The sequence below is a fragment of the Trichosurus vulpecula genome, chromosome 1, assembly GCF_011100635.1.
Source record: "Trichosurus vulpecula isolate mTriVul1 chromosome 1, mTriVul1.pri, whole genome shotgun sequence".
NCBI lineage: Eukaryota > Metazoa > Chordata > Mammalia > Diprotodontia > Phalangeridae > Trichosurus > Trichosurus vulpecula.
In genome coordinates this window covers 49,916,166-49,942,049 of record NC_050573.1, presented here as the reverse complement: position 1 = coordinate 49,942,049, position 25,884 = coordinate 49,916,166, and the positions used below count along the sequence as shown (strand labels likewise).

At 40.2% G+C, this 25,884-nt stretch overlaps 1 protein-coding gene across 5 annotated transcripts in view; it reads left to right on the top strand.

The window, feature by feature from the left end:
* ARHGEF18 (Rho/Rac guanine nucleotide exchange factor 18) overlaps window positions 1-25,884 on the top strand; it is a 111,164-nt gene that overhangs the window by 60,469 nt on the left and 24,811 nt on the right. For 4 of the 5 annotated variants that reach the window (XM_036756198.1, XM_036756228.1, XM_036756205.1 and 1 more), the window contains 9 exons: window positions 9,263-9,333; window positions 11,615-11,687; window positions 16,763-16,907; window positions 17,566-17,678; window positions 17,828-17,968; window positions 22,684-22,934; window positions 23,500-23,625; window positions 24,405-24,522; window positions 24,924-25,172. In XM_036756198.1, the coding sequence (XP_036612093.1) occupies window positions 9,263-9,333; window positions 11,615-11,687; window positions 16,763-16,907; window positions 17,566-17,678; window positions 17,828-17,968; window positions 22,684-22,934; window positions 23,500-23,625; window positions 24,405-24,522; window positions 24,924-25,172 (1,287 nt within the window). The remainder of the gene's footprint in view (window positions 1-9,262; window positions 9,334-11,614; window positions 11,688-16,762; window positions 16,908-17,565; window positions 17,679-17,827; window positions 17,969-22,683; window positions 22,935-23,499; window positions 23,626-24,404; window positions 24,523-24,923; window positions 25,173-25,884) is intronic. The other variant, XM_036756213.1, reaches the window with a different exon arrangement.

Genomic DNA, 25,884 nt, shown 5'->3' with positions numbered 1-25,884 from the left:
GGTTTCCCCCAATCCTAAGGTTAGACAATTTAGTGTCAACATCAAGACTTGAACCTAGGACTCCTGACTCCCAGGTCAGTGCCCTTTCTGCTGTATTCTACGTTCTTATCTAAGGTCCTCTAAGAGGTCCTCTATTCTAGTACCTTCATTTTAAATTAAAGGAAACAGGACCAGAGAGGTTAAAAATGATTTGTTCTGAGGCTGTGCAAGTAGTAAAAAACAGAACCGGAGTGTGAAGGGATAATTGTATAGTCAAATAAAGCAAATCCATACATTGGCCATCTCTGAAAGTGTACACTTAATTCTGTACCTCAGAGTCAGGAAGCCCTGAGTTCAAATTTTGCCTCAGTTACTAGCTCTGTGACCCTGGGCAGGTTGTCAGAGTCCTCCTACCTTTTCAGCGCTTTTATGCTTTACTCTCTGCCTTGGATTCTTCTACCCATGGCTCCCGGCCCCTCCAGAATCTCTTGGTTCTGGACATTTTCTTGGGCTTTCCCCTGTGCCTGGAATCCTCTCTCTTTTCATCTGCGTCTCCTGGCTTCTTTGGTTTCCTTCAGGTCTGAGCTAAAATCCTACCTTCTACAGGAAGCCTTTCCCAACCACTCTTAGTTCTAGCGCCTTCCCTCTCTTAGTTCCTTCCTATTTATCTCGTATGTAGCTTGTCCGAACACAATTTATTGGCTTGTTGCCTTATTAGACTGTAAGATCCCCTGAGAGCAGGGACTGTCTTTTTGCTCTTTTGTATCCCCAGAGCTTTGCATAGTATCTAGCACATAGTGTACACTTAATAAATATTACGGACTCACTTAACTCTGTGCCTCAGTTTCCTTATCTGAGATGGTTGGACACCACTAACATGCTTTTCCATCTTTAATATCTATGATTCTGTGACCTTTCTGCCAGAAGATGGCTATCAAGTCCTTTGAAGTCATGATTTTGCACTACAGTAATCAGAGTTCTCAGATCTTTTGCACTTTTATGACCTTTATGTAAATTGTTTTCCTGGTTCTATTTTGTTCTGTACCATCCGAATTCTATATGTCATTTCTTAAGGTATGATAAAATAAAATTACATTTATATTCACAGTTTATTGAGCTGTTGACCAAATCAGTGGGTACTCATTTTGTTTCTAGTTCTTGTCTGCAGCAGAAATGCTACCATAAACATTTTTGTATATGTGGACTTTTTCCCTCTGTCTTGGGCCTCCTGGGAGTGGTGTTCCCAAGTGGAAGGGCATTTCCACTTAAGTGACTGGTTAGTTTGGGTCTGTGGCTCTGGAGTCCAAGTGCCTGGATTCAGATCTTGGCTCCACTCCCTACTGCCTTCCAAATTGTTAATCCAAAACGGCTGGACAAGTCCACCAACCAGGGACAGGAGTGGATCTGTCTGTCTTCCTATCACCCATCCAGCCTTTGGCTTTTCACTTCTTGGGAGTCAATGGGCATGAGCCAGTTGCTCCTCCTCTCCCGCTTCTTGCCTCTTGCCTCTGCTTCCTTTCTTCTTTTCCTGGCTGTGTTCTCCCCATATGTTCTCCTGAAGAGCTTTACTGAGATTGAGGCTCTGGACTAGAGTGCACTGACTGCATCATTTGGAGGTTAACTTATAAATACATCCAACCCATTTTTCCTCAGCCCCTGTGTGCATAACCCAGAGGCTTGATGGCATCTTTCATACCTATCCTGCCCCCTTTTTGTGATTGGGCATGACGGATTTGGTGCTTTTCAAGGCTTACTTAGATGTGATTGTACAGATAATAGTGTGTGTTTCGTTGGCGAGCAGTAGACTGTTAACTGACATTGTAGTAGGCAGGTACTTTTCTGTAGCGCTTCAGAGTTTACACTGTGCCTATGAACAGCCATTTGAGGAGGCAGGACAAGCATCATCCCGTTTTACAGATGAGGATGCTAAGGAGTTGACTTGCCCAAGGACACTTAAGTAAATACACAAGTACGTCTGTTTTTAGGGTATATTATTCCTATTTGGCAGGAAATTGATACCCAGAGAAGTCCAATGATTTGCTCGAGGCCATACCACCAGTATGAGTCAGAGCCTAGATTTGACCCCATTTCTGTCCTGACTCCAAGTCTAGCACTTTTCCCATGACCAGTTCGGGAACTTGGGGGAATGGCCAGAGTGCTGCATCCAGAGCCAGGAAAACCTGGGTCTGACTTGTCCTAGGAATTCTTATTTGCTGTGTGTCCATGGGCAAATCACACCAACTTCCTTTGACTTTGCTTCTGTGAATCTATTTGTATGACCATCTCTTCCATTTGTAAGGTCCTTATTTCCGTATGTACAGTTGTGGGTTTTTTCCTTTTTGTTTCCTTGTTAGTCATATAAGCTTCTGCCCAGGAAGCCCACCTCAGGGAGATGGCATGTACATTTCTTTGGGCATAAATGCTGGTATCATTTTCTTTCCTGTTAGAAGCAGCGATTCTAGTTATGACAGAGTCAACAGTTGTTGGGACAAGAGCCATCAGACAGCATGTTACACCGGGCTGGAATGTTCACCTGTCACATGGCTGGCATGCCCTTGGTGCTGATGCATAGCTACCACTTCATTCTGTCTGTGCTTTGGGGATCTCTCCATTTTCTTGGTTTGCAGTGCAGTCTTTGCAACTTCCAGATTTATGAATTTGACAGATATTTTGATTTGTGTCTTAAGTAATGAAAAATGGGAGAGGCAATGTTATTTAATTTCAAAAGATCAAATGAGATAATGGATATAAAGCCCTTTGCAAATCTTAAAGTACTATATAAATGTGAGTTATGATTAAGAGAAGGGGCAGCCAGGTGGTGCAGTAGATAGAGTGCGTGGCCTGGAGTCAGGGAGACTCATCTTCCTGAGTTCACATCTGGCCCCAGACACTTACCAGCTGTATGACCCTGGCCAAGTCACTTAATCCTGTTTGCCTCAGTCTCCTTCTCTGTAAAATGAGCTGCAGAAGGAAATTGCAAACTCCAGTATTTTTGCCCGTGGAGTCATGAAGAGTCAGGCATGACTGAAATCACTGAACAACAACATAATTGTGAGAATGTCAGCTTTGCTACGTTGTTATGAAAACTGTGCTATTTCTTGGAATTGGTAAGGAGCAGCTGTATTGGATTGAAACCCATTTTTCCATTTACAGAACAATTTGGTGGCAGTTCTAGGCCTGCCAGGTGCAGTATGGTAGGTAAAAGCCAGCTATCCCTGCACATGAGAAATTTTGGTGAAGTAGCTGAGAGGCTGAGAGAAGGAGCCAAGCCTGGTCTTTCCTCCTGGTTCTCCCACTCGCTCCATGACATGGAGCCAGTTATCTCACTTTCTTTCCCTGTCAGTCTAAATAGGGTTTAAATCTATGTCTCTTAAGGCTCCTGAATAAAGTTCTATGTATGGCAGCTCCAGTAAGACAGACCTCTTTGCATTTTGTACAGTCACATAGAAATATAAAACTTGAAACTTGTTGGGGCCAGGTTTTGCTCATAGGATAGGAAACGTTAGACTCCCAGGACTCAGTTTAAAGCCAGAAATAACCTTAGAGGTTATCTAGGCCAGGGTCAGATCATCTTTTAAGGGTGACGAGCCATGTTCTGTAATATTCTTAAAATTCAACTTTTTGCAAAGCCCCCTTATGCATATTTTTGTGGACATGATTTCCTTGTGTTGGTACTTCCACATGGTAAAGATTGCAACACCTCTGAACTTTCCCCATCCTGTTTTATTCTTGTCTGTGTCTTTCCATAAGATCATTGAGCTACTTTGAAAGATCATAGACTGGAAGAGGTGACCTGAGACTCGAGAGGGTAAATATCTTTAATTTCCAAAAAACCCCAAGAATGGAATGTGTTTCTTGGTAAAATGTTAAAATGTATTACTAAAGGGAGGATTGGTAAAGTTGAAGGAAAGGAAGTAGTAGTGATCCCAAAGAGTCACCTTGACTTCATCAAGAACAGGTTGTGCCAGATGAACCTCATTTTCTTTCCTCACGGTTGCTAGATTAGTTGAATTAGAGAAATGCTATAGATATTGTTTACCAAAATTTTATCCAAGCATTTGATAGTGTCCTGCTGCTCTTGTGAAAAAGGTTGACTCAGGCTAGACAGTACAGCAAGCAGTATCCAGAAGAGGTTGAATGGCCAGATCCAAAGAGAAGGCATCAGATCACAACGCAGAACCAGAAGAAATTTTAGGTCACCAAGTCCATTGCCTCCCGGTGGCAGCTAGGGCAATCGGACCTAGACAGATTTGCCTAAGCGTCTTGAGTTCTGTGTCCTCTGACTGACTCTAAGCCAGTGATCCCATTGTCATCTTGGAAGGAGCTGTCAAAGACTGGGCTTGGTGCTGTAGCTTGGTTACAGGTGTACTCCCAAGTTTGTAAATGAGACAAAGCTGGGAAGGATGGTTGACAGACTAGATGACAGAGTTGGAATCCAAAAAGGTCTTGGCAGGTTTGAACATTCAGAAGGACCAAGCAGTTGGAATGTTGAGATCTTGCCACATGAGGATCAGCTGAAGCAGTTGGGGATGTTTGGCACAGAGAGAAGACTTAGAGGGATGGAACATAATGGCTGTTTTCAAGTGTTAGAAAGACTGCCACATGTGTTCTCTTTAGCCCCTGAAGTCAGAACTAGGAACAGTGGTTAGAAGTTGCAAAGATAGAGATTTATCCTACTTTGGGCTCACTGAGCTTATTGTCCACTTAAATCCCCAGGTCTTTTTTCAAACAAACCCATCCAGCCCTGCCTTTGGAGAGGATTTGGAGCAGGGCTAAATTATGGAGGGGCCTAGGGAGAATATAAACTTCATCATAGGAAATAGGGAACCATTGAAGGTATTTGAGTAGAAGAGTGATGTAAAAGTACTCTGTACTGCTGCCAGGTTAACCTTTGTTGGGTAGGTCTGAAGAGAGTTGATACTAGACTCTGGAGACATTCAAAAAAGGGAGATTTATAGTAACCTAGGTGTGGGGTGGTGATTTAGAGCCAAGATGTCAGACACTTGGCCCCAAAGCCAGCAACACTTGGGGAGTTGGGAGGAGCCAGATTAAAATGTAATTGGGAAATACTTAAAAATTCAATAAAACTTAGATATTACATTTTAAAATCAAGCCAATCATGCCCTACTGGGGTCCTCATGTATGGATTAGTGCCCCCTTTGCTATTAGAGTTTGAAGCCACTGGTGTAGAGTGATGGTAGAAGGGGGATAAATGGGAGAGACCTTTCTAAGGGCTAATTTCTCCCACTTTAATCCAGCCTCCACACTGATACTAAATTCATTTTAATTTTTCAATATTACTTTCATCACATTGTCTACATTGACTGCAACAATTTTCCAAATTAATTGGGCAGTGGAACACTTTTGAACTTGAAATGTTGATGGGACCAATAAGTACTATTTTCTTGATGGGAAGCCAGAGGTGGCAATAGATGATATCCATTGGATAGAAGTTGGGTTGGGAAAATGTTGGATTGAAATAGAGGAAGTAAAGTATTTTCATTTCACCAAATTGTGATGTAAACTAAATACTTTGGGTGCTTAACTTCATATTTAATATTTTAGGGCAGGGTTGTCAAAACCACTGAGAGCCAAATGTAGCCCTCTGACTTTTACACTTTAAATTAAAATAAAACATTTTATAATGTAAAAAATATTCCTAATTAGCCAGCAGTACAAAAAACATGGGTGGGGAGTTTCCTGACCCCGATTTTAGGGGGCCCCAAATGGCTAGCATCAAATTTCTCACCGAAGCCTAGTTTATAGTTACTTGAGTCTCTGTCTGATCTCCCCAGTTATAATTGTAAGGTCCTCCTGGGCAGCTTCTGGGCTAAATTTGTATTTTATCCCCAGCCTCAGATGAAGTCACCTTGGCTTTAGTAGGTGCTTTGTGAAAGTTGAATTGAGTTGCGTTTGCATCTTTCAGATGCATATTCTACCAAAGTAGGTGGGACAACCTGTGCCTCCCTGAGAAAGTCCAGATTCTTCCACCTGGCCCAGAAGGCCCCTACACACCAGCCCCAGCCTGTGCCCTAATTGCACTAATCTCTTTGTCCTAACCATTGTCTGAACTAATGTCTATCTACTTGGGTAACTTTTTATCATTTTTCTGCTCCCCTTCCCTTTCTTGCCTTGCCCTTCCATCCCTCCAGCCCTTCCATGAAGTCTTCTCTACACCACACCATCCTGTAGTGTCCTTTTCCTCCCCTGAGCTCAGGCTTTCTCTTTATCTTCCCACTGGAGAGTTAACCATGAAGAGTTTGTCCCATAAATTAGATAATGCTGCTGCCTAGTAGAAACAGTGCTGGATTTGGAATCTGGAGAAGCTGAGGTTCAAAACCTGCCTTTTCTTACCAGCTTTGTGACTCCAGGGAGATCATTTACCCTTCTGAACCTCAGTTTCTTCATCTGTAAAATGAGGGTGTTAATATCTGTAGTATCTCCTTCCCTGGGCCTTGTTAGGATCAAATGAGAATGTATGCAGAACAGTGTGTAAATGTTTTCTAGAACAGCTGGCTTATTTGTGGGTTTAGCCTACTTAAGTCCGGATTGAAATGACATGCCGTGGGCTACACATTGATTTTATCTTTTTGTGCTTTTGTCTTGTCTCTCTAGAGGTGGTTAGAATCTTGGACTACTTCTTTGTTTCCCCACAGCCCCTTGCCCTTTGCTCTGTACTTTAGTTCAGCAAATTATTTGTAGAATTGTGGAATTGAAGTTGTCAGAACAAAAGAAAATGGGCTTAATTTCCATCAAGAAAAATTTAGGCTGGATGCCAGTAACTTCTCAGTAATCGTGTATTTCTGTTGCCTAAGTCATAGTTAAGCTGATTCTTTACCTCTGAAGATTTTTTTTAAAATAGAATTGATGTTGATTTTTCTGGATTAATTTTGTTGTTGACCTGCTTCTGCCTTGTCATTGAACTATCTTTTCTAGTTCTGTAATTCTGTGACATTACAGCTGCCTTAGACCACAGATGAAGATATAAATGTTATTAAATATAAGGTTGTGGTATTAGAGTATTGGCAGGTTTCATGTCTGGAGAACCTTCAGCTTTTCTTTGGAAGGTGAGAACACTTAATTAAATAACCATATTGTTAAATTACATTAGTTAAACAGATGCTTTGATCGTTTGAAAGTAAGTCTTTGTTGAAGGGAGAATAGTTATTTGACTAGGATAGTGCTGTGCTTGTGAGAGCTGACATTGACTGTAAGCCGGCTGTTAGAAGCTGTAAGAGAATTTAAAGATGTATTCCAGATGTGCTATAATGTGAGCCGTGGAGATGAGGTGGAAGACTGTTAAAATATATTCAAACTTAAAGTAAAGGAATACTGGTGAATTTTGGAAGATTAGAGCCAGTATTGCTAGGAGCATTGGGAACTTGAGATGCCCCCAGACAAATTCTTGGTCTTGTTTTCTATGAACTGGCCACTTTAGAAGGCTGGGATTCCTTTGCATAGCTAACATACCCTTGGTTAAAGTTGTAAACTTTGTTTTTACTTACTGGAAATAACACTACTAACAGGCGTACTTTATTATTTACATTCTAGGCCTACCTGTGGAATGAGGACTAAAAGAACCAGGTTGCCCTGGCTAATGATCCCCATTAATAGAGTTCAGATTTGTTTGGAATACATCCCTCCTTCCCAGGAGGGAGCAGTCAGGGCTAATGGTCTTTAAAAGAACCAGAGTTATTTTATTTCCTATTGTACTGTGGTGTTTTGGAAAAATTAGTGTCGGTGAACTCTGTCCTTGGGCAGGATTTCAGACATGGCCTTCTGGTAGTAGGTCTTTGTTGATCTCACTGACCTTAATACTGTTTCAGGTTTCCTTTTACACAAATGCAGTGTCCTTGAATAATTTCCCTAATACATTGAGGACAAACAGGTTTTCCTCTGGCGTTGTGCATGTGTGTTTTCCTCTTCTAACTTGGTTTTTAACAATGTGCTTTTATTGTTGTAAGAGAAATTAGTTTCTGTTAGGTATTTTCCAGAAGATTTTTGTAGGTATGGAATGGCTATATCTATATAGAGATATCTCTATAGAGATTATTCTTTCCCAATAACCTTTTCACTTCAGGTAGGAAGGCTGCACAAGACTGATTACAGTTGAATTTGAATTAAGTCTTTTTCAGTAAAATCACTTTTCTTTTCTAGCTGCCATAATGCCCAATTCTTTATTTTCAATTATATTGATCCTGTAGTTGATGCAAATAGTCCAAAACATTATCTGGGTTCTTTTTTTTATTCTATACTTCTTATATAGATATAGACCCTGATGTTATAAACGGACATTTTGGTCCAGGGGCCTACCACTCAGAACACAAACTACAGATACTTCTCTACTTTCTACTGATCCATACTTTAAAATGATAACCAAGAGCTTTTTGCTGCCCTAGGAACTGTTGGGAGACTACTTGGAGGTAGAGAATCTATCCGTGGAAACAGAAGTAGAGGAAGCAGGAGCAGGTTCATCGAGCTTCCCTGGGTTACGGGATGCTCCTTTCTCTAAGTGCTTCTCTACATCGTTTCTCCTTGGTTATGCAGTTCAGAATTTTACCCATAAGAAGTTCTTTTGATTGAGGGCCCTTGAATGTGAATGATTCACTTGAAATGTTTTCCTCTTAACATTTAGTTCAGCTCACTTCTGGAGATTGAGAGTTTTGATTGTGATGGAAGGAATAAAATGAGAAGAAATAAAAAGTGATTTTGGAGTTTGGAACAGAATCTTTTACTCCCCCCAAGTATTCATGGTTACTCAGGTTTTAATAGAGTTGATATTTATGCCCAATCATATGGTTTTGTCTATGTTGGGGAAAACTTTGTTAGCTTTATTTCTTGACTAGAGAGGAAGAATTTGTTATAAAACTTTCCTGTTTGTGTGAATTCACCTTTTCATCTTAATTTTTTTTTTTTTTTTGGTAATGAAGCAATCTTAAATAAGTAATATAATACCGGTGACCTTTTTGGAAAACAGATTTGTGATCTTGCACAAGGGTCATTATTTTTATCATCTAGCAACCCTTGTATGTGAAGAATGATTTTGTACCTGATTCGTACTTTGGGGTCATGTTATATGACTAGCTGGCTTTGTCCCAAGAATGTTGTTCTTTGGGAGGCTCAACTGGTAACATTGCTTTATAAATCTTTATCTTTAGTCAATAAGATTGTGGAATTTGACTTAAAATTAGACTTTTCCTTTCTCTTTTAATTTAAAAAATACCATCATTTTCCTTTATGGACCGATATTATGGAATAATTTAGACTTTTTTAAAAATTTCAGACTGTGCAGTGAATGTTCATAAGAATTGTAAGAATTTACTGGCCGACTGCAGTAATAGCAATAAACTCAAGGTAGGTTTTAAACCCAGCTCTTCCCCCAAGAAAGTAATTGACAGAGATTCTCAATTTAAACATTGGCTGTAACTTAAACTACCAGAATAATACATGTGAATTAAGAATAGGGCTTCTTGCCTGCTTCCAACATTTTTCTTATCTTTAAAATTTAAAACATAATTTTCAGCATCTCAGTTGTAAGAGAGGTCATCCATACTTGCTCAGACCTCTCTCCACAAAATGGCTGAGAAATGGCCGTTCCAGCTCTGTTTGAAGACCCTTGTTGATAGAGAACAGTCCACTCACTCTACTTTGAGACACATCTGATGATTTGGGAATGTATGCTTAAATCCAGTCAAAATCCATTTTCTCTCCAACTCTTCCCCACGTGTCCTAGTTGTGGTCCTGATCTCTGAAGCCAGACAAGTTCAGTCCCTCTTCCTACAGGACATCAGAGCTGTCACATCTCTCCTTTAAGTTTCTTTTCTTCAGGTGAAATAGCCCTACTTCCTTCAACTGATCCTTCCAATTAGAGGACACAGTCTCCTATCCCCTTATCATTCTGCTTTCTCTCCTTTTCATTCAGTCTAGCTTGTCAGCTGCTCCCCTAAGATTGACTGAGAACAGATAGCAGGACTCTAGATGTGGTCTGACCAGAACAGCCTCGAATGTTAATGAATCCTAAGATTGTCATTGTATTGCACTGATGACACCAGGAGCTTGCAGCAAGATCACCATATCTTTTTCATGTGAAAAATCAGCTGATTATCTACTGTCTTAAGCTCATACAGCTGATTCTTTCCACTGCAGTGTGGAACTTGATGATTCTCTCAGATTGATTTGGCTCCTCATCCTACCCTGTCCAGATAGATGTTTGGGGATCTTGGTTTTGTCATCCAGTGTGTTAGTTAGACCTCAGATCTGAGGAGCATGCCATCTATGTCTTGATCCAAGGTGAAGAAGACAGGATCCCTGGGGCACTCCAGTAGCACCCTTCCTCTCAGTTAACATTAATTCATTAATGATTCCTTTTTCACCAGCATCTCTCAAGGATGATATTAGAATGAATGAGTAAAAATTTGCAAAGATATTTCAGTTCCTGTTCTAAAATAAAAGTCTTATGTGGAATAAAAGTATTTTATCACTCTTTCCACTAATAGTGTTTTATGCCATGAAGTAGGCCTATATTTTGTGTACCTGTTTTAAGGATGTTCACTCTTAAAAGGATTAGGTCCTGACATCAGGCATGGATAATTACTACTTTAGACTTGGACAGTAAATTCTCCATAATCACCAGAATGATGAGAGGTAGCTGTTAATTAAGCAGCATTCACTTGTACAAAGCAACACTTGGTGTTACTTTGGTGTGCAATTTTACAAGTACATATATTCTAATTTACTGAGAGTAAGGTTTTGTAACATCTTCTAAATTTTCTAAATTTAATTTTTAAAAATGTGATTTCCTGCTATGCACAAGACACTGTAGGGGATACAGGGCATCTTAAGACAGCCTCTGCTCTCAGACATTTAGTAGTAAAAGATTTTCAGCCAGGAAGGTTGAACTTAAAATAATTTTCTGGATAAACCCAAGTTAACTATAAAATTCAATTAATGAAAACCTCTATTCCGCAAGCATTTCTCTTGTCCTTCAAAGTTTATTTAATCGGTCAAAATTCTAACTTTCCTTTGGATTTAATTTTTTCAGGTCTTTATTTCCAAGCAATGGCTTCCTTCCATCCAACAAAGATTAGTTATATACCCTTCTCAGAGTACTTATGACTTCATTTGAGATGACTATCTGGATAGTCAAGATAAACCACTGATTCATGATCCTAAAAATAGTAAATGTTCTTTAAAATGAAGTACTTGGAAATTAATTTCGACTCTCTTTTACTTACTGAAGCAGCTCCATAGGAAGTAACAAACCTTGGGTTTGCCTTAAGTAGTGACCTTAGGTGTCTGGGCAAGAGTCAGGAGCCTTTGCTGATTCCCCATTATTGCTGAAAATATTATCAATGGTATCTTGACTAGTTGCTAGAAAATAAGTTATCCAGAACTCAAATACTGGTTGGAAAATGAAGAAGGAACTTTGGAAATTTGAAAACAAACTAGCTTGAAACTTTAATTTTATTGAAGTTGGAAAGAAGGCATTGAGAGCTTTGAACTTTTACATTTTAAGCTTCAAAAATGTTTGTAGAAAATGAAGGAGTGACAGTACCCTTATTTAATAGAATGCAATGCAAAATTTGTGCCCAAAGTAATTTTTATTGTTACTTGTGTTCTTTTTTTCCCCTACCAGAAAGATTTCCAGCACAAACCTCCAGGATCTTCACAAAATTTGACACAAAGTTCAGCCCAGAGTCTTTATCAAGGTTTGTTCTTAAATACAATTTCTCCATTTTAAAAGGTGTATGTTAGATTTGACTTTAAAAATTTCAGTTGTGTTTGAGAAGGGCAGTATTTCTGGTTTATAAGCAAGGCACCATTTTCTTCTCAAGTAGCAAGGATAAAGAATGGCTGGGGGTTTTGTCTTTACTTTTTCATTTGGATATTTTTTTCTCTCTTTTAAGCCTTGCTGTGTAACATCAAAATGAGGTAGTGAAGAGATATCGATGTTTTGGCTTCTCATTGATTGCATCTATTCTCAGACCTTGGAAGAGACTAGAACTGCGAATTGTAAACTTCTTTTTACATCATTTTCCTGATTGTCTATTTAAAACTTAGCTGGGTTTTGCTAGAAGGCTCCAGAGATGACAGATATTCTAGGTCTGAAAGAAAAATCTTCCTTGAAATGAAGAATGATTAGGAGGGATTAAAAATTTGTACAAAACGAAAGCGGGCCTGTTCTTTCTGAAGTGGCTTCTTGCTTCCACGTCCAGGATGCTCCTGCTTTCAGAGGCTGTGCTCTGATAGACTTTTGGGAGCTTTTTTAATGAGACAGGTGCAGTGGAGGAATTTTTGCCACAAATGAACACCTCTACTGTTGAGAAGCAGTAAGAATCTGCACATTTAGTATGTAAAATGCTTTCTTCAGAATTAGTATTTTGCAAAGCTAACATGTGAAGGATTTATTTAGGCTATGTATGGCAAACTATTTAAAATTTATCAAGATAGTTGTTTTCATATTTCTGCTTTCTCTAATACTACCTTTAAGTACGGGTTAGTGACACCAGTAAAGCTTATTAATGTCTTGTCTTTTTGCACATGGGCCTCTTAAGATTTAACACGTAAGACAAGATTCTTTATATAAAGAATTCGTTATAGATTGTCTTCAACTGGATAAAATCAGGCTCCTTGTTAGAGTACCATTGCATTTGTTTGGGGCTAGGTAAGGTCCTGAGCTGAGGTTATGACATAGCACTTGTGCTATAATTGTCTAATATGCTCACTTGAGAGCTTTTTAATAAGCAAGGAAACTGAGGTAACACCAGGGCACTTGTGGTGAGTGAGACACGGCTGCTGCTATTACCCAGAACCGTCTCATCACTTTTCTCTTAAGGCAAACAACTTCTTCCATTTTCACTGTTCTTCGCTTCTTATTTTAGTATCTGTCCCTTCCCTAAGTCTCCCATGAAACAGCTCTGTGGTACGCAGTCTCGACTGTGATAGGCTGACAGCAATCAATAGGAAATCTCAGCGGTGTGTAGACAGTGCTAATTAAACTCCAAAGATGGCCTTTGTGTTAGGGAAGATACTGCTGGGCAGTCATGATGTACTTCACCTTGTGGCTAGTAGAGCAAAGCCCTAAGAAATTGCTGACTTCTGGCTCTTTGGATTTTTGTTTCAGGGAAACATCATCTTATTCCGAATATTTGTTCTTATTATTTCTCTTAGAGTCAAAGGCACAGTGACCTAGCCTTTACAAATTGAATTTTGTCATCTTTTAGGTGTGGAATGGCAGCTTCTCTAAGCAACTGCTTGGTGCTGTTATCTTCAGCTTTAGTTGGCTAAAAACACTCCAAGGTGACTTTTGGTGGTCCAGCTTAGAGCCCAGGTTGGCATTCTGCTGCAGAGCATGCCCTGTTCTCTCTCTATAGGATAATTATTTCTACGTCACTGAAAATATTTGCCTATTACTGATAGCTTTCATTTTAAAAGTCGAAGTTGTTTTGGCAGTAGAATAGCCCAGATGAAAACATTTATTCAGGTCACATTGAAGGACTTTGACTGACCAGCTTCTCTAGGAAATAAATGTTTGAAAGAGATGTGGTGCATTTCTAGCCGAATATGTTGAAGCCTTCCTAAAAGAAAATTTTTTGTGCATTTTTACAAGCATCTTTTCAGGTATCATAAATTATCTGTTATGTGCATTTTATTTACAAAAGTAATAGCTTATGTTTATATCTCTTAAAGTTTATGTAGCACTTTCCCAACTGTAACCGTGTGAGGCAGCACATTTTTGTTAAGCACCTACTATGTGCCAGGCATTGGGCACATTGGGATATAAAGCAAGGCACAAGGACTTGCTCTCAAGGACCTTACAACCTCGTACAGGTATTATTATAGATGAGGATATGGAAGCTCAGAAAGGTTTAAGTTGTTTGCCTATGATCATGTAGTAGGGAAATGTTAGAGGCAAAATTCTAAGTCAGGTCTCCCAAGTACCAGGCCTTGTGTTTTTTTTCCACTATACCACAGTACTTTTCATATAACTATCCTCTCCTAATAATTGATATTTGTACTAATAATCTTTAAAAAAAATTTTTTGGGGGGGAAACAATCTTGGGGTTAAGTGACTTGCCCAGGGTCACACAGCTAGTGTCTGAGGCTGGATTTGAACTCAGGTCTTCCTGACTCTAGGGCTGGTGCTCTAACCATCAGGCCACCTAGCTGCCCATTGAATTAATAATCTTGAGGCCCAAGAAGATCTCGAAATGCCATCTTAATTACAATAGGCAGATTTAATTATGTTCAATTTTAGGTTTAATGAAGTGTATTCTCACTCATTAGAGATATAATAATCCATGTATGGTAATTTTTTACTAACTAGAGTATTTGGTTAAATGAAAATCCAGTCAACAGATATTTATTGGTTGCTTTTTCTGGGCATAGAACAAGTTCAAAAGCCATTTATTCAACACCTCTGATGGACAAAGATACAGAGGTAAAAATGAATAAATTTTTTTTGTTTTTGCCCTCGGGGAGTTTATACTATACTGCAAGACTAAGACATGAATACAAATAAGTAAACGCAAGAAAATGTGGGGAGGAAGTGAGCAGGAAGACCTGGGGAAGTAAGAGAAGGCGTCATGAAGGGGCGGCAGGACAGGCTGGGCAGGCGCATGGCAGTGGGAGCTGGAATGCCAAGGGTGAAGAGCCATGAGGCGCTGTTGGCCATGGGTGAAGGAGAGTCAGGTGATGGTAGGCTCAATGAATTCCAGACTGAGGAGTTTGTATTTTATAGTAAGAGTTGATAAGGAAACAACTGAAGGTTTTTTAGCAGGTAGAGAGAGGAGTTTGAATCTTTACTGTGCTTATGATCTCTGATCAAATATGAACTCCTCAAGGCCAGATATTGTTGCTTTTGTGCTTTCATGTCCTCAGTACCTGCCTGACACAGTCCTTGGCACATGGAGGGAATTTAATAAGTGCTGAGTGATTGGCTGTGTGACATCATTTAACCCCTCTGGGCTGCTATCTGTAAAATGAAAGGCATTGGATTAGATTTCTGAAGAGTCCCTTCTAGCTTTAAATTTGTGATCCTTCAAACCTCCTCAACTTTCTAAAGTTGCATGATTGGTCCTATCTCTAGCTGCCTTATTTCCAATATTGAATCCAAATTTAATGAGATTGATGCCTCTGTAAGAGGAAAAAGCTTGGACTCAGTTGAGGTGCCTACCTTGAGTCACATCCCACCTCTGTCGCTCACTTTTTTGTTGTGGGACCATGAGCGAGGGGCCTAACCTCACTTGTCAAATAGATAATACCAATAGTACTTAACTCATGGGGCTGGTAGACTCAGAGGAGACCTCCTGTATGTAGACTGATGATATGAGTTACTGTTTTGACCCTCACTCTGTTATTGTTTTAAGCCATGATAAAGAATTCCTGGGTTAGGTATAACATCACTTCACCTGAATCCTAGACTTTACATGCCAATAACATTTACAAACTCATTCATTCTTTATCACTTCCCTATCAGAAATTTTATGATTGAAATGCCCTGTATCTTTATCTCTGTGTAAAGAAGGTACAGCTATGGTCACTTTTAAATGTCAGTCCATATTAAGCCTGCCCTGGAGTCTGAATTCTAATTCCAGTTCTGAAATGGAGAGTCTTAAGTATAGACTGTCTGACTCTTCACTTTCTGGGCTTGTTTCATGCTAAAAGTACCAGTTTGTAGATAGACTGCTGAGAAATAATGCATTTGCTACTTTCCCTTCTGCTGACCTGTAGGTGGATTTTCCAGCTCAAGGCAGACAGCCCCCTAAAGCCAGCCACTGGACAGATTTATTTTAGTCCTTATAATGTTTGTCTCCTCGTATGGAGTGCAGTTCTGAAATGCCTTTTTTTGTGGTAAGAATCAAATTGGTCCTCAGCCTTTCTCAGTCAGGCTTGGCTTGGAATTGGTCTTTTGACTGAGAGGAAAATTTAGTATAATGATGTTTTTCCATTCCGAGAAATGCATTATTTTCTAGTAGAAAATACAGGGATAAATATATCACTTGAATCTATAAATTAATGAGCAAATGGAAGGAACTCTTAATATGTATTGCATATTGAATGAGTATATAGCCTTAGTATCAAAAAAATCTGATATTCAAGTTCTGTTCATGGTATTTGACCACGATATAGCCAAGTACTATACTTTGCCATCCCTTCAGGTTAACAAAAATCATCCTAACTCCATTTAATTAAGCCTTAGGTATGAATGTCAAGTCACTGTTGTGCTGATGTAATGTAATTTACATCAGAGGGAAAAGTGATTTCTTTTCTATCTGTTTATTCACATTGGATGTAAAATGATACTTGCTTTTTATCACCTGTGAACAGTGATGGGCTCTGGTGTTTTATAAACGGAGAAAATACTTTGTAGTTTCCACACTAAATGGGCACAGTAGGGACCAATTTCCTGCCCTTCCAACCTGCTGATTTAGCCAATACAGTAAGTTAAGTGGCTTTACATTTCTAGAAGGATCACACGGTACTATAAAGCCAGAGCTTCTCTGATCTTCACGGGTGCTCGGTTGGAGGGATCCAGGTGTCAACATGGGCAATGCAAACTCCAAAAGCGGCAGCCGAAACAGCTCCATCCCGGGTCATCCGGAGCTATCTTTTTATGGCTCTTTTTCCAGGAAATGGAATGAGAATGTCTTTTTGGATAATGAACTCTTAACATCCAAGATCTTGTCAACCCTTCGGCCACATTCTGAAAGGGGCTTAAAAACTGGAAATCTTCAATGTCCTGCTCGTTTTCTGAGTACCAATTCTGTGTTTGCATCCGTAGCAGCCTCTTTGAAAGAGCAGCCTCGTAGCACCCTCTTGGGATCTAATGGCACCCCAGTTCTGCCTAGGAATGTCGGAATGACTATCTCGACCAGGGCAAGTCTTCAGGCGGCAATGAACACGGCTGGAACTCTGAATAGATTTGGGTAAGTTGGCTTTCTTCATAGAGCATCTTGATTTCCATATCTCTATTTCAGTGTGATTAATTAAGCATGTTTCATGTCACTAAATTTAAAATGTTCTGTAAAAAGATGATCCTGGACTTAGAAAACTGCTGGCTGCCTTTTCTTTGGTTAATGAAACCCTAAGTAACATTTGGCTTTTAACTCCCTGGCTTGTTCATTGTACTTCTAAAAGCTGTTAGGATTCTGTGTTTTCTTGCTGTATTTCTTTTTCCTATTCATTATGCGAATGCTTATCTTTTTATCATGGTCCTTTGATTCAGATTTAGACGTTTGCTGGGGTTGTTTAAATTTGTGTCCACAGGGTAAGAGGTCTGTTATTCCACTCTTTACTTCAAGGAGACCTAAAGGTGTGGGGCTACTGCTAGATTGGTCTGGCAGATTAGAGTGAGCTCCAAAGGATCACCAACAACCTACCCTCAAGACTTAGTTTTTTTCCTATTTGTTGTAATGAAATAAGTCTTGGTGATTCAAATTGATGGACGAATTTGAGTGTTCCTAATTTATCCCTATAACAAAGAGAAAGTGTATGTGTAGGTTATACATAAAGTAGCCAAATCTCTCTGATTAGCTACTAATCTAACTGGCCAGATGAGAATTGTATTTTTTTTTTCCTGTTTAGACCAGGTACAGGAGAGATGGATGAAGGTGATTCTGGATTTTCAAAATTTAAGCCGGCGACAGATGATTCTCTTTCACTTGCATCATCAACTGCTGAATCTATTTTCGTAGAAGGTATAAAAGTCCTTTTACTATTTTGAAGATGTCAAATAATTTCTTTGCAGCAAATGCTATTGCTAGTATGTTAAAAGGCATAAAGGAGGGTGAACTAGAGTAGGACGTGGCATCTAACAAGTCAGAATACTTTTGTGCTTTTTAATTAGATTCCTACTCTGCCTCGCTAAGAAGTGAGATAGAAGCTGATGCCCAGGAATTTGAGGCTGAGTCCTGGAGTCTTTCTGTAGAACTACCATATGCAAAGAAACAAAAAAAGGAAGTACTGAAAAGGCAAGACGTCATCTATGGTAAGAAATGTTGTGTTCCATTTGATCATTAGCAGTACCCTCCAGTTATTCATTTTTCCAGATGTTGGGAAAGGACTAATTTTTAGCAAAGTCTCGGTCTTGGTGTTATGCCATTTCCTCCAGGCCCTCTCTGGGGCCAGAAGTGTTGAACCAGGTGTTGTCCCAGCTCTGCCCCTTTCTTACTCTGTCACCTCAGTAAGTTCACTTAAGCTCTGTTTCCTGAGCTGCTACCTCTCTAAATATAAGTTGGTAGTAGTGTTGTTTGGTTTGGACCTGTGATTTCATTGATGTAGGACTTTCCTGGCACTAAAACTCCCTCCACTGATGCAGATGAACAACTCCTTGGTAACTTGGTGGCTTAGGAAGGTGCCTGGAGCCTGAAAGGTCGAATAGCTATAGATGTAGATGTAGATATCTATCTACATACCCCAGAGGCAGGATTCAAACCCAGGTCTTTCTTCCTCCAAGGCTAGCCTCCTACCTCCACATTGCCACTCTAAAAACATTATTCTTGCTATTCGTTTGCTTTCTGCACCTTAAAGTGGAGTCAGTCGGCACTTGTCAGAGCACAGTGCTCTCTCCAGAGTAGCCATTTAAGAAATGTTCGATGAATTGAAGAATCAGTTTTGTTTTCACAGAAAGCCAGCCAGCTCATTATTTCTGATTGAACTCCAGGCCTAGGGAGGTGTACAGTCACTTAGGGTCTTGATTGTTGACTTATACCGTGAGCTGTCACTGTTTTTGTAAGGAGTCCCTGTCTGTGTCCTTGTCAGTGTTCTAGGGGGAGCTGTATTTTGGTGGAGACTTAATGTGGCTATGACTGATTATGTTGTTCGTGATCCTTTGCAGACAGTTTTTATAAGAATAATGTCACGGTGCTTAAATTTCTTGCAAACATTTACCATTGTTTCAAATGGAGGAAATGAGATCCTCTTTAGGACCTCATAAGAATATTGTTTTTACTGACTCGTTGGCTCATAGAAGCATGTGTTTCTTCCTCAGATGTGGGAGATAAGATCCCTGTAATATGGCTGGTAAGACAATTGGGACAAAGAGGGGCAACTGTGTTAGTAATCTTACTTGTCAGATTCTTTGCTGTTTTCAAGTATGTTGTTTATGTCTCCTGTGGCCATTAGTTATGTGGTCCGGCAGATTAGAACGGGCTAAATTGGTGTACAGTTATGACTGTGAAGTTATTAATATCAGCAAGGGCAGGCCTGGCCACTGTCCCCAAGCATTTTGTCATCTTTGGTTTACTTTCAAAGGCTGTGGCAGTCTGCACTTGTTTATCACCCCCCCAACCCTGAGTTAACCTAAATAAGTGAGAGATGACCTGTTCCCAGGACTCAGGACATTCCAAATCTTGTTATTCTGTGGGTTGAGAGAATTACTATCTTCTTTTTAAAAATCTTTGCCCATTCTTCAAGGCACAGCCAGCCACCTCCATTAATCATTCCGTGACTGCCCCAGCCCACCAATATCTACCTTTCCTCTTCTCTATTTCCTGTCCCTGCCATGCATTTTATCATTTAGCAAATTTGCACTGTTAATACATAGATAAAAATTAATTCTCCATGTATGTTACAAGTATCTCACCCATCCATCACCTGGCTATTTCTTTTAAGGTACTCCAAAAATTGATTTTTCCCAATTTAAAAATTATTGCCATCTTTAGGTTTTGTATCACCATCATTTCTTCCCTGCCCAGCAAGCCATCCCTCATGACAAGAAATCTTTTTTTAAAAAGCAGACTAGCAAAACTAACCAAGACTGTAGGTCTGATAGTTTATATGCTCTTCCATACCCATAGCTCCCTCTTCTACAAGCAAAGGAGAGAGTTGTGTTTTCTGTTTTTTCTTTCGAGCCATACTTAGTCATTGAAATTACAGGGTTCCATTTTGGCTTTTTGTTCTTTCTGTTTGCATAGTTGTTCTATATATTGTTTTTCTGGTTTTGCTTGCTTTAGTCGGTTATCTGTTTAGATGAGTCTCCTTAGAGCACACTAATATTCCATTACGTTCTTGCACCACAGTAAGCATTTGTCTTTTCCCATTCTTTGCTACCACAGAAAAAAGTTGACGATAAATATTTTGGTACTTACAAGACCTTTATTTGACCTCTTGGGGGGAGATAGATGTCTCTTAGTGGGATCTGTGGGTCAGAGGTTATGTACTTTTTCTTCATCTTTTTCACACAAGTCCAAATTGCTTTTCAGGTTGATTTACCAATTCACAATTCTATCAAAACTAGCTGTACCTGTCTTCTGTGCTTCTCCACTCTTCTCAATAAAAATGTGTTTGGCAGTAAGCTTCTTAATTACTTTTTCTGAGTTCTAAAAGTAATATCATTACTATTATTATTGTTGTGGAATAGCCTAGTTGTATAGCTCTCTCAATTGGTCGCTTCAAAAAACATAACAACCGCAGCCAGCTTTCTCCATGTTGTGTTTGCTTGTGGAGTCAGTCCATGCACCAAGGACCCATAAAATCCCAAGGGGAAAATGCTTGAACTTGAAATATGTATAGCAGCGTAGGCTTTCCCCCAGAAACAATGGTGTGTCTTTAAAAATATGCTTGTTCAAGGAACTGATATCCAACTTTTTAGAGAAAATACCACAGCTGCCATGTTCAGTCAGCTTTATATGACTTATGTCCTAAACAGGATGCAGTTTTCTAAAGCACATTGTGAATTACTTGAACAGGACAATGGAATGATTAATGAATTATATCTAATGTCATGAAACCTGGGTCGTAAGAGACCTCAGGTCACCTCATGCCTAAATGCGATCTTCCCCTTTTATGATGGCTTCAACTTCCTTTGGAAGACCTCTGGTGATTCAGAACTCACTGTCTTCTGAGGCGTCTCATCCCACTTATGTAAGCTCTAAGTGTCAGAAAATTGTTTCCTTTTCCACATCCCGCACTTTATACAATTGTCATTTACATTGCTGCTGTTGTTTGTCTCTAAAAATAAATGTAAGATTTTACCTTTCTCACTTTCGAATTTTCCTCTGTAGATTCAGAGCTTTTTAGCCTGTTAAGATCTTTTAGAATCTAGATTTTTATTTAGCATGTTAGTTATTCTTCCCAGCTTTGTAGTTATCCAAAAATATGATGAACATATTCTCTCTTCCTCTATTCAGTTCATTGATTAAAAAGGTTGAAGAGTAAAGGGCCAAGGACAGATCCAGAAGGGACTCAGCTTGAGACTGACCACAGTCCTGTCACCAGTCTTTGAGTGGTGTTAATCAGTTTGACTCCATATTCCCTTAATCACACTGGTAGCTTGCTGCAATCCAGGTCGAGTGTGTGTGGCATTCTCCTGATCACTATACCAGTCCAGTAGCCCTGTCCCAAAATCAAGGATAAAGAAATTTTGTTAGTTTGCCATCCCCTGTTATGTCCAAGCTGGCTCTTATTGGTCACTGTTGGCCTTTCTAAATGCTCACAAACTATCTCCTTAATAATACACTCTCAGACTTTGATGGGAATAGAAGTAATTAGAAAGCCATGAGACTGGGTCTTTTCTCCCTCTTGCCCTCCCTCCCTCTCCCTGCCCCTACCTCCACCTGGCAGGCACTCGTGCTCAAATGACTGCCGTACGTCACTGTTGATATCTTGCCCCAAACACTTTTGGAACTCCTCTTTTGAAATCACCTTTGGGGCCAGTCTACCAACTACACAGAGAGAAACCGGTCTATTGTAAGGACTGGAAAGATACTTTAGATGCCTGGCTTTCTTCTAGATGAAGAAAGTGAGTCCCTGGGAGGTGAAACCTCTTGTTTGGGTCCATGCAGGGACTGGCAGAAAGCTAGGACTTGAACCCAAGTCTTTGGCCTCTGGATCTATTTTCCACCATCTCACACTCAATCACAAACTGTTCTCTCTCACTCTGCTCTTCTGTCTACACCAAGCTCCCCCTCCCTCAGACTTAGGCAGCAGTAGATTTGCTGGAATCTCTGTAAATACTTCCCGTGATGTTTGTTAAGTGTTATTCAGTGTGATCCGCGGCAAAGATCCTTCCCACGCTTATTAGGATCCATCGAGGTAATTCATATATATGAAGCGCTTTGAAAATCTGAAAATTAGATCATTTTAAGCAGTGATTAGAATCACGAACAGACATTTTTTAAACACCCAGCTGTATGTGAGGCCCTGTGCTTAGCTGGGAATAGGAAAACAAAAGGAACTTATGTTACATTGGAAGGATAACAGCCTGGGCATAAATAAGTAAATTTTGTTGTTGGTCAGTCACTTCAATCGTGTCTGACTTTTCCTAACCCCATTTGGCGTTTTCTGGGCAAAGATATTGGAGTGGTTTGCCATTTCCTTCTCCAGCTTATTTTATAGATGAGGAAACAGAGGTAAACACGGTTAAGTGATTGCCCAGGATCACACAGCTAGTAAGGGTCTCCAGGCTTGGCGCTCTATCCACTGTGCTACCTAGCTGCCCAGATAAATAAATACAAGATAATTAAGGAGGAAAAACACTATAACTATTGGGGTTTACTGCCTTCTTTAAGGAGGTGGTACCAGAGCTGTGCCTTGAAGAAAGAGAGGGATTCTGAAAGGTGGAGACTGGAAGAAGTAAATTAGGGTGTGGCAGGTCAGCCTGGGCAAGGGAGTAGGGGCTGGAGATGGACCGGGTGTGTGAAGAGAAGGATTGTGATTCTGCTGCAGCTGCTTCTTAGTGTTGGCACTTTGTATCTCCTCCAGAGTTAATGCAGACAGAAATGCATCACGTCCGAACCCTCAAGATAATGTTGAAAGTCTATTCCAAAGCACTGAAGGAAGAGATGCAGTTCAGTAGCAGAGTCATCAACCGCATCTTCCCGTGTGTGGATGACTTGCTGGAGATGCATGGGCAGTTCTTGTACCGCTTAAAGGAGCGGCGCAGAGAATCTTTGGCTGAAGGGAGCGATCAGAATTATGTGATCCAGAAAATTGGAGACCTCTTGGTACAACAGGTGGGAACTAAAATAATTTGGGAAAATCAGTGTGTGGTAGGTGTTCCGTTGTCTTCGATCAGTAGAATGGCTTGTGGTCTGGGACCCTAGAGAACTAGAACGTGGGGCCTGTCTTGGTATTAGGCTTCTGGGAGGATCCGTTCCCAGGTGGCATATGTGCTTTGGGTCACTTCTAAAATGACAAGCAGAAGTTCCTGAGGAGAGTAGCAAATCTCTCTCTTGATCCCGGAGTTCTTTTTGAATCAATTTGTAAACTAAGTGTCATTTTGTACTCTTAAGAAGAAGAATGTTTATTGTAGCAGTCCTTGTTTCTGTTTCTGCTTTTCTCACGTTTCTGGATCACTTCAGCTTATAGGCTATCAATTTATTGTTTTCTTCTGCAGCCTATTAAAGCCTTTTGTTGTGAGGCTGAGCACTGCCTCCAAGGCTTCTCTTTAATTTTTAGAGGAGAAACTGAAATTGTAAGTAAATTAGGCAGTCTGTTTGAAGCTTGATGAAATGGATTCAGATAGACTCTAGTGGTTGCAACAGGCTCCCCATGATTTGTTTCTGTCTCTTATATTAGTTTTCAGGTGAAAATGGGGAAAGAATGAAAGAAAAATATGGTATCTTTTGTTCTGGTCACAACGAAGCTGTCAGTCACTACAAGGAACTGCTCCAGCAAAACAAGAAATTCCAAAACATGATAAAGGTAAAAAGAAGTAAGAGCCTTGTGGCTGTAAGTTTTGAGAACTTGGCCCCCTCCTATGTTCCCTGATGCTTTTATTCATGAGTAGGAGAGTCATAAATGCTTTGCAAGAGTATTTATTTTTAAAAGTACAACAATCTAGTTTGCTCCAGAAGAAACTAAACTGAACAGGAAGGGAAGGGAGAGGGCGCCTGGAGGGCATGTACCAATATAATGAATGAGCGGTGCTATGCGCCTCCTCATGCTGGAGAACCAGAAAAATGTCCAAGAGAAATGTTTTGACCAAATAAAAAAAGCAAATATGCAACATTGTTACTGGGGTTGGCTAGGCCTGGCAGGTCAAGGCCACATTCTTGGTTATTTTCTGAAAAAATGACTTTGGAGTCCTGTCAGGTTTTTTTTTTTTTAGACATATAATTCCATAGCTTTGGAAGCATAAAAGGATAATTGACATATTGCTCTGGAGAATAAAACTTCTTTCTCTCCCCCTCCCAGTGACAAGGAAGGGCTGGCTTCCAACCAGGCTTGATGCATAAACCTTTGTCCTCTCTGGGCGGTGCACCTTCCCTTTTTCTCCCTCAGATTTTACAAGTTGAAAATCATGTTCCCAAAAGCACGGGCAGCCTGATGCCCTGTAACACAAATGTCCGAAGTCCAGGTGTTTCTGATCAGAAAATGGAGACCTAGAAAGCAGATTCACATGTTAATGGGTCTGAGTAGAGAACTGGTTTTTGGTTGCTCAAGAGTTAACGTGTGTAAGCTTTGGCTTTTTCTTTCCATAGAAAATTGGCAACTTCTCCATTGTGAGACGGCTTGGCGTTCAGGAATGCATTCTCCTCGTCACTCAGCGCATTACCAAATACCCTGTGCTGGTGGAGCGCATTATTCAGAATACTGAAGGTACCAGATTTTCTAAACCTCTCTCTGTGGTCATCATTGTATGCTGTGGATCATTTAACTTTTGTTCCACATATTGTCTTCCTAATAGGCTCCAAATATGATCCTCTTTCTGCCTTTGATTAGCATACTAGGTAAACTCCCAACAGGTTTTTTCCTGGCCTTGACCCATGAAGGGTATTTTGGGGTCACTTCACCTGCATTTGTTTTGATGCACTAAAAACGAGAACTCTGCGTTGGCACAAATAGTAGTTCTTTGTTTCAGGGAGCCCTCTAACGTGTTTAATTTTGGTGAAGGATCCTTGGGTTGCTGTACTGGCAGTGCACAGCTCAGGGCGAGACCATCATTTGTTGTGTTTGTTGTGCTTTTGAAAAAAATGAACTAACTCTGCTGTCCATGGTAGCTGGTACTGAAGATTATGAAGACTTGAACCAGGCCCTTGTCCTAATAAAAGACATCATCACACAAGTGGATGCCAAAGTGAACGAATGTGAGAAGGGGCAGCGTCTCAAAGAGATTGTTGGCAAGATGGACCTCAAGTCGTCTGGCAAGCTCAAAAATGGGCTGACCTTCCGGAAGGAGGATATGCTCCACAGGCAGCTCCACTTCAGTGGAATGCTATGCTGGAAAACTGCATCAGGGCGTCTGAAAGGTAAACTTCTCAACAAGGAGGTAGTGGGTGTCACTTTGGTTTGCCAGATACATGTGTGACCAGCCATGCACCTAGTATAAAGTAGGGTCCATCAGTAAGCATTTTTGTTAAGTGCTTACTATGTGCCAGGCACTATGTTGAGCACTGGGGGTACAAAGAAAGGCATCTAGGTGGTTTATTGTTTATGGTTCTTAAAGATGATGATAAGTTAACTGTACAAATCATTTCCTGATTTGTTGGCCTGTTTGACTGGGGAAACATTTAAGCTAGTTCAGTGTGTTCAGCTCTTTTGTAAGTGCTTCATGGGCTCTCTTCCATGAAAACAACATTATTTTGAGTGACTCTTGGTTTGCAGTCAAGGAAATAAACATCGACCCATGTCATGTCAACCCCATGACACCTTTTTGCTCACAAAAAATCACAGCAATAAGCAAGGCTGCCTTTAAGAAAGAAGCTGTCACTCTTCAGATTTCCATTGCAGGCCCAGCTTCAAACCAGCTCCTTTGCTTCCCATGCCAACAGTTTGATGTCCCGGCATTCTTGGTGTTACTGTCGCTAAGCTACATGGAGCACGTTACATTACTGTGCAAAAATGTTCCTTGTCAAATTTGTACAAGAATGTAGGGGGGCCATTTTCCACATCTAGGGTTATAGTAGGCCTTTTCTTTGCTTCAAGATATGCCTTCAGAGAGGGACTCTATAACTTGCTCAT